The 11,846-nt window shown below is 35.2% G+C and overlaps 2 protein-coding genes across 5 annotated transcripts in view; one reads left to right on the top strand and one right to left on the bottom strand.

Annotated features, from left to right (window-relative positions):
• Positions 1 to 104: 104 nt before the first annotated feature.
• On the bottom strand, positions 105 to 2,543 carry tma16 (translation machinery associated 16 homolog). The gene is made up of 7 exons (XM_067441807.1): positions 2,376 to 2,543; positions 2,189 to 2,295; positions 2,044 to 2,081; positions 1,562 to 1,646; positions 1,302 to 1,450; positions 653 to 695; positions 105 to 504 (listed from the first exon to the last, which is right to left on the bottom strand). Exons 1-7 carry the CDS (start codon positions 2,475 to 2,477, stop codon positions 348 to 350), a joined length of 681 nt encoding a protein of 226 aa, XP_067297908.1. The 5' UTR covers positions 2,478 to 2,543; the 3' UTR covers positions 105 to 347.
• Positions 2,544 to 2,823: 280 nt separating this feature from the next.
• The window catches only part of fnip2 (folliculin interacting protein 2), a 29,123-nt gene continuing 20,100 nt past the window's right edge, over positions 2,824 to 11,846 (top strand). The window contains exons 1-2 of one of the 4 annotated variants that reach the window (XM_067441799.1): positions 2,824 to 3,533; positions 9,683 to 9,806. In XM_067441799.1, the coding sequence (XP_067297900.1) occupies positions 3,448 to 3,533; positions 9,683 to 9,806 (210 nt within the window). In that variant the 5' untranslated portion in view covers positions 2,824 to 3,447. Of the gene's footprint in view, positions 3,534 to 6,402; positions 6,546 to 8,231; positions 8,694 to 9,682; positions 9,807 to 11,846 lie in introns of those variants that run through there. The other 3 variants (XM_067441798.1, XM_067441801.1, XM_067441802.1) reach the window with 3 other exon arrangements.

Here is an 11,846-nt window from a genome sequence, read left to right as displayed (position 1 = left end):
GTAATTAAACACCCCAAGGGGCATGTCAGGATCAAGTGAGATTTGGTGACTCAAATGCATATTATAAAAGAAACATGCAAAAATCAGTCAATGCAATAAACCAGTGAATGTATCAAACGGTTTCAAAGTCCCTGTTTATTTATGTATTATTTATAATGTGCTACTTGAGTACCTCCCTTCCTCACAACAAGACATTTTTGCAAGAGACCCAGTAATACTATGGCTACTAGTAAAAAGCACTAGCAGCAAAGAACTCAAGGTCTTATTTTAAGTCCTTACACACAGCTTGTTGTCCATTACTCTCTACAGTATTATGTACTGTAATAGAGCTGCAGGATTTCACATTACTATAGGTCAGTATCAGAATCCAGAGATGCATCTTCCTCATTCTCTTCCTCCATGTGTTTTTCTTGTGAAACTGCAGACGATGTGATGTCAGAGCCTTTGCCTGAAACCGTTCTCATCTTAATGTTGGGGAGTTTCTTGAGGTCACCATTCCACTCTCTGTTAAACACATGTGGCTCAAAGTTAGACAAATTTGAAACGGTTACTGTTTGGGTTGAACATAGATGGCTTTGTGCCATGAATTATTTAAATTTGTTGTCCTACTATAAAAGTATTTCATAAAAAGGATGTTTTATGTAATAATTACCTGAATATTTTGAGATGCTTAGAGTTGATAATGTCAGGGATTTCTGTAAAGGGAAAAAAGAAAGAAAACTTTTAACCCTTCAGACTAGAGCATGATGTTGCCATAGGTTAATAAAGACTTTTTTTTACTTTATAAGCACAAGATGCATACAGGATGGCAATAAAGGTTAGTCACCATAAAATCAACATACACAATTCTAATTTTTAATTCTGATTTATCCATGCAGATCTTTTTATTTTATTCATGTGCCCTCATAATCTTGAATTAAAACGTCCCTTCCCTCTTGCAGTAACATCTCTTCTCTGATGATTTGTTTACAGGCTCTAAATCAAGTCCCACCCTAACATCGTCCATCTTAAATGAAGGTTTGATTTTGAATAAACAAATGAAAGTATTTTTTATGCTTGGCTTGAGGTGGATGCACATTGTTGCTCTGAAGTACTGACCATAGCATAATATTTGTAAATTAATTATTTTATACTAAATATATGAAACTCTTGTTTTTTTGGGGAAATAGTGTCCAGCTAATGCAAGAAACCATTTTATTCAAGCAGTTTTAACACTACTCTCATAAGTCTTGCAAGGCAAGAAACAAAGATAAAAGAGAGTGAGACCTTCCCAAAATTTCATGAGAATGTATACAACTTACCAAAGCCGTTCCCTTCATACTGAGCTCTCTCTCGCTCGATTGTTTGATTGATGATAGCTTCTCTAGATCCATGCTGACGACCCTGTCGTCCTTTGATACTGTTCGCTAGCTGAATCTGCTCCAGCTCTCCATCAAACCGGTGAAGGTACCTGAGGAGGAAGACATCTTATGCAAACCAAGATCATTCTCAATGTCAGCTAACGTTTCTAAAACAAAGACAGTGTTGTTTTGCAGAAGTATAACTGCATATATTGCTGTACCTCTCAATCATTTCACAAGCATCATTTTTGGTGTATTCTGACTTGTCAGGGTCCAGCTGGCTTTGGAACCACAACAGTTTTTCACCTGCAGAAAACGAATAATGATATGTAAGCGGCTAACAGGGAACGCTCACAGAACTTTCTGGCAAAGTTATTAAACATTCTTTTAGTAACATTACAGAACATCCGTTCAAAGTTATCTGGTTTGTAATAACATTCTCTAAACATTAGCACAAAAATTTAGTAGTTAAGGCCACGTAACTTTAAATTTAGTAGTTCAGTGACCGAACATTCAAAAGTACGCTTCCATAATGTTAGCAGAATTACGTTTTCTCTGGCGTTCACATGCCCGTTGACTAATAAAACTTTTTGTTAAACGTTCTCAGAACACTTATGCTAGCTGAAGTATAAAATTGGTACGCTGCCACGGGCAGTGGGCAGTAAACAATAACACACACACACACACACACACACCTACTAACCAATTAAATTTAGACGATGTGCCTTCTCACCCTTTGACCTAGAAGTGATTAAACAAATAATACATCTACATGTATAACAGTATAAAAGATAACCGCGGCGACATAAAATATATATTTTATTTCCCCTTAAAGTAAATACACGTACTTTTCTTTCCTTTCTTGTTTGATTGCAGCTCTCGCCATATATGCAGCTTTCCTGCTGTATGGGTGAATAACCTTCTCCACCTGTCCCTTACCTTTCGCTGCCTTCGGCTGAAATGTGAATACTAATTGTTAAACACACAATTCAAAGATAATTCTTAATTAAACAAAGGTTTTAACAAAACCCTTACCATGTTGGCTGATATATGTCTATCGTTCACACGTGTGACGTTCGGGGGGAAAGGTTTAAGGGACGGACTGAATCGGTTCGACGGTATTTTTGTTCCGTTCATTTATTACATTAGTTTTGTGTTCCGCTGTTCAAGATTCTTCATACGATGTGTCACTGGCCTCACTGTTTTAATTGTTCCAGCTATCCAGCCGCTAAACACTTCCATAATAAACTCCACGAAGGTGCATTTTATGAAGTTTAATCATGAAAAGTGCCTTCGTGGACTTTATTGTGGAAGTGTTTAGCGGCTGGATAGCTGGAACAATTAAAACAGTGAGGCCAGTGCACAATGAAATGGTCATGATTATTTCCATATTTTTACAGAATTGCAAAATTAATTTATGAATTTTTGAATGAATTTATTTAAAAAAAATCAACCAGAACATAATTGGATAAAACTAAGTGGTCGTCGTCGTCTTTTGCTTTGATACAAATGTATATTTTTTTATTCTTTTTTTATAATTAATATAATAGGAACATTTCAAAATTAAGGTATATTTTGGGCATATTCGATTAGCTCATTTGAATATTCAAATTAATTTTCAAAGAAACTTAATTGTAATACCAAACTTTCGTATAACGTCTTATTTTGAGGAGTAAAGAAAAAAATTGCCCCATTGGGCCGGGTGTATCCCATGAACACTGGGAACCAAAATTGTTAGCTGCATTGTCTGGCCACATGCACACATTGATGAGAATTTAACATTTCCTTGACTATGATTTATTAGGGCTTTTAGTATGTTGTTCTGGACACCTTATAGAAATGATATATGCTAAAAAAAATATTTTACAAATAGTTCTATTTTTAGCTCCAAAATGATCATTAACATAATTTGTTACTTGCCCGGACAGCACGTTATGCACGTTCTGCACGTGCCGCTTGTAAATCCGTGTCCACTCAGCAGAGAGCGCCCGTGGGTTATTGACAGTCTTTAGCGTTGTAGCTGAGCTGGTGCATATGTCACATGACTCCAGCATGATGGAGAAACGGGAATCCCAGAGTGTGTGTTTGTGAAAAATAGAGCGCGAGCATGCCGACGCTGCTGCAGAAGCTCTTCAGCAAGAAAGCCGTCGGTAACGGCAGCGCCCGGGACTGCTCGAGGGGAGCGGAGCAGTGGTAAGACCATTAATAACAAGCGCTGATACTACACCTATAGATACACAGTCACGCGCTCTTCACACCTGCACGAGCTAGTCTGTGCATGTAAAGTAGCGCGTTCCAGTCTGAGCGCTTTATTATGCGACACCTCTCTGCGGGAAACAAAATCTGTAGGGTTTTGTGCAAATATGTACGAATTTATGATCAGCGTTTTGCGCCATATCTTGCATGCCGTGTTACTTGATCTATGTGTCAACGTTGTCACACACGAGTTCTGCGTAGCGCGTCCAGTCAGCTGATTCCCAATCCACGCGTTATGTAATTCGTCCGGTGCATTTTTGCTTGCACACTTCTCCCATCTGTTTTGCATTTATGGCTTCTGCTGTGTGTTTTCTTGTTATTAGTCAGAGTGGGTGGACTCAGTGTGGAGGGGGGTAGAAAGTAGAAATGTTTATTCGTATGATTTTCCAATTGTATGACCGTCTTTTAATTTTGATACAAATTATTTTTATATTCCTTTTGGACTTTTCAATATACATTACATTCAATATAATTAAAGGATTAATTCACCTAAAAAGGAAAATTCTTATTAATTAAATTAAATACTGCAGTATTCAATTAAATTCATTAATTACCATCATGTCGTTCGACACACGTAAGACGTTTTTTTCATCTTCGGAACACAAATGAAAATATTTGGTGCACACACACACACAGATATATCCTAATTAAATTCATTATCAAAACCTTAATCAATATTTATTTTCCTATATTATTATAATGATTCTTTCCAGTTATGATTTTTCTTTATGTTTCTTGTTTTCTAAAGTGTATATTTGGTCTCTGGGGAGTGACTGAGGGTCTGGCCTAGGGATGTGTGATGTGTCACTAAACACTTGATAGAAACAAGGTGTGTGTTTGGATTTTTGAGGCATCACACACCCCTAACATGTCAGGAGTGCAGTAACAGGGTCTGCTCACTTAGCTCGGCTTCCAGATATGAAATATGGATTTGTCTTTAATTTAATTTATTATTTTTTATTCCTTTTATATTTCCTTTTACTGAAACACTAAAAAGTCAAGATGAAGCATAATAATATTCCGAATCCTTATTCACCATTTACTTTTTAAAAAAAAAAACGAAAGTGAATGGTGAATAAAGAATATTAACATTAAAGTCTAACGAAGTCATTCAAGTTTGTAATTAAAAAAAAAGTTTAAAGTGTTAATTGAGAATTTTTCATTGTTCATAGAGATAATGTAAAATTAAATTCCAATAATTATTTTTTTTCAATTCAAAATATGTTTTTCAAAGACTACAATTAGAGATCTCATTTATAATAATAAAAAAGGATATACAGATAACTATGCCAAAATGTTATATAATGTACAGAACATGCAAATCATGCAATGACTGGCAAATTTAAATACAATAACATTATCAAATAGAAAAATATAAGACATTTCAGTGCACAGATGTTATAACAGAAGAAGAAAAAAACTGCATTTCATCTGTAAAATGTACATTTTCTCATTTTAAATAGTTACAATTATTAACTAGTTAATAAATATTTTGTTGCAATTATTAATAATTATATCGCAATCCAATTTTTCCTCTAAAACTACAGTAATTCTTATATTTTAAGGATTTTTTCCCCCAACACAAATTACACATAATCCAAAATACAATTTAGAATTTATTAATTACCAGACTAAAAACCTACCCATAGCTTACCTTGTATAGCTACATAGAATAGTGTAAACATAGATGATGTAACGGGTGTTTATTTAAAAGAAAGAGCCTTCGTTTGTATGTAGGCCTTATATATTTACAATACTTACTAAAATATAATTAGTATTATTTTATTGCTTTTGTATTCATTTTTTGAAGAGTACAAAAAAGAAATTGGTCCCTGTATAGCCCTGGGGCTATGTGTTTTCCAGACGGGCTACCAAAATCTGCAGGCCAATGAATTTTAAATAGTGAAATAACATTCCTTTACTGATCTGCTTTGTTCACTCTCTTGACTTGATATTTGAAGTGCAGATGCATGTGTGTGTGGGGTTCGCACTTATATCCTCCAATCGGGTGGATCAAGTAATACAAAAATAATATTCCAGCCAATCGTGGGTGGATGAGAGATAAATCATTGTGTTTGTTTGATTAAAGACGTTTGGCGAGCCATGTGAGAGAATTATTTTGGTTGTCGCTGAACTGACAGGGGAGCCGAAGCTCATTAAATATGCAAATCTTATCCAATCCTAGCCATGGGTGTTTACTTCCAAGCCAGTTCATGACACCTTTAAAGTTTTTTAATAATGTTCTTTTATTGGATAAATTATTTTTCTGCTGGTCATGTGATTTCAAAATGTCTGCCCCCATGAGGAGACCCACTCCATGCAAACATTTTTTTATTTAATGGACTACTTATATTGTCTTTTTTTGTGTGTGAAAACTCTATAGTGAACCTTTACTTTTTTTGAAAATGTTCACTCTTTTTGTGTGGGAGAGGATATGACTGACTGTATGTGTTGCAACATGCATTCTTAGTGCTAGCAAAGAGTACATGTTAGTTTGTTTGCTGAGGTTTGCAACTTTGGCCAGTGAGCGCGTCCTATGACTGTGTTTGAATCACATGCTTTGTGAGAGGGTGTGTGAATGTGTGTATGACAGTCATGTGACATTAGAGCAGTATTCAGTCTGTCATCAGATAGATAAGAGTAGAAACCCCTGTCTCTGAACAAATGCTGCCCCAAAACACCCTCTCCCTCTTTTCTTTGTCTTTCCATTTGAATCTTCCCATTATTTGAATTCATCTTCTTTTTTAATTTCATAAATGGCGTTTGATTTGGAGAACTTGGTTCTAGACAAAGTAAGAACAATTTTTTTTAGGAGAACCGGATGAGTGTATACATGCATGTACACACTCTCTGTAGAGAAACAAGTGGAATACCTTTGAAGATGAAGATTAAGGGTCTCAAGAAAACCACCACAAGGTGGTTAATTCCAGAGGATGCTTCACAGAAGAGGTACTCTAGTGTGTGTGTCTGTGTGTCTGTGTGTGTGTGTGTGTTTAAATTATTTAAAAAAAAAAAAAAAAACATTTTTCGTCTTCGTCGGCCACTATACAATAAAAATGTTTTTTGCAACTTTGCATATGAAAAATATCTGGTCCAAAAAAAAAGTATGCTTTAGTTGGCACCTGGCCAGTATGTTGCTTGGATATGCATGTGTGAATTGCCATTCTTAAGGCATTGTTACACAGCCGACTTAAGGCTGTTTTAAACAGACTCTGTGACTTCTCAACTTCTATGTTAAAAACAAACAAAAACCATTAAAAAAAAGTAATATGCAGCACCTCAGCCTCTAATATCTGTTATGGTGTTGCGTTGATTCTGTCTGAATGAAATGTAGCATCAGAGCAGCCTTAAACTAAAAAGTACATGCATAGTAGTATATATTTAATTATTTGCATTCAAATGTATACATAATTTTTCATTTAAACATGTATAAATAATATAGATTAAACAGTCATTTTATTTTCATGTTTATTTATTCATAGACTGATTTGTAGTAGTTGTTGATATATCTAAATTCATTAATTCACATTTAAAACATTAATTTAATGAAGGTCTTTTTGAACTGTAATATCTTGTATTTCTAATGCTACCTCTGTGCAGCATTAAATAGCCTGTGTAAATTGATCTTTTGTGGTATATATGCCACATGAGATGTCTTGTATTAATCTTTCTTTTATGCTTGATCTTGAAGCAGTAATGTTAACACATTAAATGTTAATTGTATATGTATTGTAATCTGTGTGTTAGCGGACAGGTGTCTCTTAGTGCTTTATTCATTGCTGCTGAAGCTGCTTGATGTATTGTGAACTTTGCTTTGAGTGCATGAGGCTTGTTGGACTTTTTTGGGTAGCAATATGAACATGGTAAATGTGTGAAATGCAGTTAAGAATACTAGACTGTTAGTGCTAGGTGAAAGCATGGTCAAATTAGTCAAAATATTAAATCAACAAACACGCAAGGGGTCGCGGATATATAGAATTTGTGAATGATTTTTCCAGTTCAGCTTTCTGCGCACAGACAGATTTCAGTCAGCCAATAGGAAATGGTTCTAGCTGTCAATCAGTGAGATCTCAGTGTGTGTATTTGCAGTGATCATGTGACACAGCGAGCAGCTGCTGATCATGTGATCTGAAGTATCAGGAAAATCCCAAAAAGGATGCGTCAAGGCTAATTTATTTTGAGCATTCTTCTGCTTTTTAGAAGTGAATCACTGTCGGTTAGATGTTTGTGTGTTGAATATATCATAAATAGTTTTTGCTTTGAATCTAATAATGTAAACCAGTTTCGGTTAGAGTTAGTTTTAGGACATGGTATTATCTTATTTTGAAAACCTTTTGTATTTTTGAGTGTAACTAATATAACTTCTAGGGTCTGTTTGTGTGAATGTGTAGTGGCAGTACCATCCCAAAGCAAGTGTTTTTCTCTCTCTCTCGTTTCCTCCATCCCTCTGTCTCTCTCTTATATACTGGCACACACACTCAGGCAAAGTCTCAATAGGAGAGGATAAAGAGAGCCTGTGCCCTCTGTGTGTGTAAGTGTGTGTGAAGGATAAAGGGGGCCTGTGCATAGCAGTGTATTGTTCAGCAGCTGGGTTAGAAAGGACTGAGCGATGGATCGTCTAACACGCACACACACACACACATACACACTCACATTAACACTAAGCAGTCCATATACAAAGTCCGTAAGCTCAATGCAAAGAGACACATAGTGATTGCCAACTCACACATGGACACTGATATAACAAACACACTGCATCATCTACGCAGCCAGAGAGAAGGGGCGCTGCCGACACCATGCGCGTGTGTGTGCGTGTGTGTGTGTGGTTTCGTGTGACTTGTGCACTCAGAGCCCGGACAAGCGGAGATGGAGACGGTTTGCCTGTGTTTTCCGTTATTAGACTGTGGTGATCTTCTGAGGTTTAATAGAAGAAACATGCAACTGTGTGAATGGTCCACTTTGCGTGCCTTCAGCTGCTCTCTTGGCCAGTTTCGGGCATCTTGTGGTTGTTATTCATGTCTATTTTGGATGTATATGTAGTGCTTGGAGGCTGAAATGAGTGTCTGATCACTTATAATACACCAGGATGGAAAGCAGGTAGGGTCTCTGTATTTGTGAGAAGATAATTAATTTTTTGCTCATTTAGGTATGGTGCAATTAAATGCTTTATTGAAAGTTCTTGCAGTTTTATGTTTTAAATAAAAGGAATGGTTCACCCAAAAATTAAAGTTGTAATTATTTACTTTGTGTTTACTGAGAAACAAAAAAGGTGCAATTCTGAAGAATGTTCATGCTTCTCTTTTATTATGTGAATTCAGTGACTGATTCAGCGTACAGTGTAAGATTAAAAAAAGGACAATTGCTTTGTGTGAGGACCAAAATGTTCACTACCGTTCAAAAGTTTTGGATCAGTGCAATGTTTATAAAAAATAAATTAATACTTTTATTTAGGATGCATTAAATTGATCAGTAGTGACGGTAAAAACGTTTGTATTGTTACGAAAATGAACTTTTAATCAAAGGATTTAGTATATTTTTAGCACTGTTTCCACAAACATATTGGCTGGTACAGCTGTTGAACATTGATAATAATAATAAGAAATGTTTCTTGAGCACCAAATCAGCATATTAGAATGATCATGTGATTCAGAAGACTGAAGTAATGGCTGCTGTGAATTCAGCTTTGCATAACAGGAATAATCTACATTTTAATATACGTTTACTGCAATAAAATATTATATAACATTTTATAATGTTACTGTTTTTGCTGTATTTTTTTAAAATAATTAACTAATGGGACTTCTAATAGGAATACATTCTAATGACCCCATACCTTTGAACATTAGTGTTAGTTGTAATTCACCTAAAATCCACCAGAACTGTGTGAATTAACAATAAAAGTATGTTTATTTCAAGTGAACTGTATTCTAGTTTAATATTTCCAGTTATTTGTTAAAGAATTGACATTGAAGTTGTCATTTTGAAAAGGTTTTGGCTTTTGCTATATAGTAGAAGTTGTACAGTAAGTATTCTTTTTTGTTTTCAAATGTTTTGACCACAATGGCCTCTGTTTTTGTCTTTTTCAGTTGGGCATCTGCAGAGTTTGATCTAGCTCAGATCAGGTTGATAGTGTATCAAGACTGTGAGAGAAGAGGACGGCAGGTTCTCTTTGACTCCAAAGCAATACATAAACTGGACACATCCGAGCCGGTAAGTTGCTTATATATTTTGTGTGTGTGCGTCTGTGTGTTTGTGTCCATGAGCACTGTTTTGGGAGGAGTCACATGCTCTGTAATCCAGCTTGCTTGGATCTCATGACAGGTGTGACTACTCAGCTAACTGGGTCAAAGCGTTTAATACTCATGAGAGAGTGAGTGTATGGGTTGTATCATGGATTAATATTATTGTTCACTGACTTTTGATTTAAAATGAAGTTTATATATATATATTATTATAAATAATCATCAAGCATCATCAATGATGTTTTCAGGGGGTCATGTTGTGAGAAATCAAGAAGTCAGTGCCTGTTCAGTGTTCTGAGATAATAAGGAAGAACTTAGAACAGAGGAAAATTCTTTACCATACCATAATTTACCATAAGAATAAAATGTGGGGAAACTTTGAAATATTCTTGACTGTGTAGCATCTGCCTCTCTGCATGTACTTCTGAATGATCCTATCATTAGGAAATAACGTTTTTTATAATATATTTATAATTTTTATGATGCATACAGGGTAAGAGGGGAAAAAACAACAATAAAGAAAGGAACATAAATTAATTTAAGAAATATTAAATGTAAGTAATGACGAAAATAATAAAATAAATAATGATATACTCAATACTTGAAAGTAAAACACTGAAATGTCCTTGATTACATCAATGTTGCTCTGTATCACTGTTCTAAAACTATCTGTGCAGAAAAGTGCTCAATGTAATGTGGAGTTACAACACATTACATTCAACTTCCTGCAAAGAGGAAGGAAAATTTTCTTATTTCACATGCAAAGAAAATGGTCAGAAATGCATTTCTTACTATTGCTTATACATAGTCTTGACAGTCTTAAATCAAAGCTGTATTTTTTATGTCAACCCATCTATATTCATGCATTTAGACGGTTGTTATTGAATGTCTCTGACGCTCTGAACAGAATGTGATTTATTGTCAGTAAGTTGTCACATGTTTGGTCTGTTTATTCAGCTCTTCAGCTTTTGTCACAGAGAGAGGGAGACATAACTGTGTGTGTGTGTGTGTGTGTGTGTGTGTGTGTGTGTGTGTGTGTGTGTGTGTGTGTGTGTGTGTGTGTGTGTGTGTGTGTGTGTGTGTGTGTGTGTGTGTGTGTGTGTGTGTGTGTGTGTGTGTGTTGCCATTGAATTATCTCTTATGGTGGATATTGGGATTGCAGAAACTTCCGTATCATTCACCCCCCCCACCCCCCTTTTATTTCCACATCATTGCACAACATGATCTCTGTGAGACATTTTCTAATAGAGCTACATGATTCTGGATAATAATCGCAATAACTCCGATCTTTCAAGTATTCATACTCTTGTGTAATCGACGCACCATCCTGAATAAACCTGTCTCTTGCGTGATACCCTGCCTGAAATTTTGAATATTTCGATCTAATATGATTTCTGACCGGTAAGTTTGCCAAAATAATCTCTAGAATGAATTCTCTGGAATGACTGTTCAGCCAAATCAAATTTTGTTGCAATATTGTCCAATTACAATCGTAATTGTAAAAGCGCTATATAAATAAAGTTGCTTGATTGATTGGATAAATGGAATCTTTTTTTAATTTAAAATCACAGTTCTCCCATGATTTTAAATAGAACAAGCTAAACAAAATAACATAATTTACTTGAGGTTCTGACAAATTTTAATTTGTGCAGTCTATAAAAGTTTTTTTTTAATTAAGTTGGATTACAATTTTTTTAAATAGTTTAGAATTAATGATTCAAGACTTCTCTTATTTCATCACTGGCGAATCAACATTTTGAACAAATCTCTTGAAAGAATAATTCAGTGATAAATACATTTTTAACAAACACCTGTCTCCACCTACTGGGGGAACGATGTAATTGATTCAATCTTTTAGATTGCTACCAGTAGATATCGGTGTGTACATCTAAAGTAAAAACGTCTGAATGTTCCACTGTCAAAGGTTTAAAGTGCCCCTATTATGCTATTTTTAAGACTCCTGATTTTTTTGGAGGTCTCCTATAACAGGTTTACATGCACCAAAGGT

Source organism: Pseudorasbora parva, chromosome 4, assembly GCF_024679245.1.
Source record: "Pseudorasbora parva isolate DD20220531a chromosome 4, ASM2467924v1, whole genome shotgun sequence".
Lineage (NCBI taxonomy): Eukaryota > Metazoa > Chordata > Actinopteri > Cypriniformes > Gobionidae > Pseudorasbora > Pseudorasbora parva.
This window is presented reverse-complemented; position numbering and strand designations above follow the sequence as displayed.

What these genes read in the sequence shown, in the direction of transcription:
- tma16 (XM_067441807.1), bottom strand. Translation starts at nt 2,477, where the DNA reads ATGAACGGAACAAAAATACCGTCGAACCGATTCAGTCCGTCCCTTAAA. An exon ending in ACATCGTCTAAATTTAATTG is followed by an intron (nt 1,647 to 2,043) that starts GTTAGTAGGTGT and finishes CGTTTTCTGCAG; the next exon opens with GTGAAAAACTGTTGTGGTTC. An exon ending in GCTTGTGAAATGATTGAGAG is followed by an intron (nt 1,451 to 1,561) that starts GTACAGCAATAT and finishes CTTCCTCCTCAG; the next exon opens with GTACCTTCACCGGTTTGATG.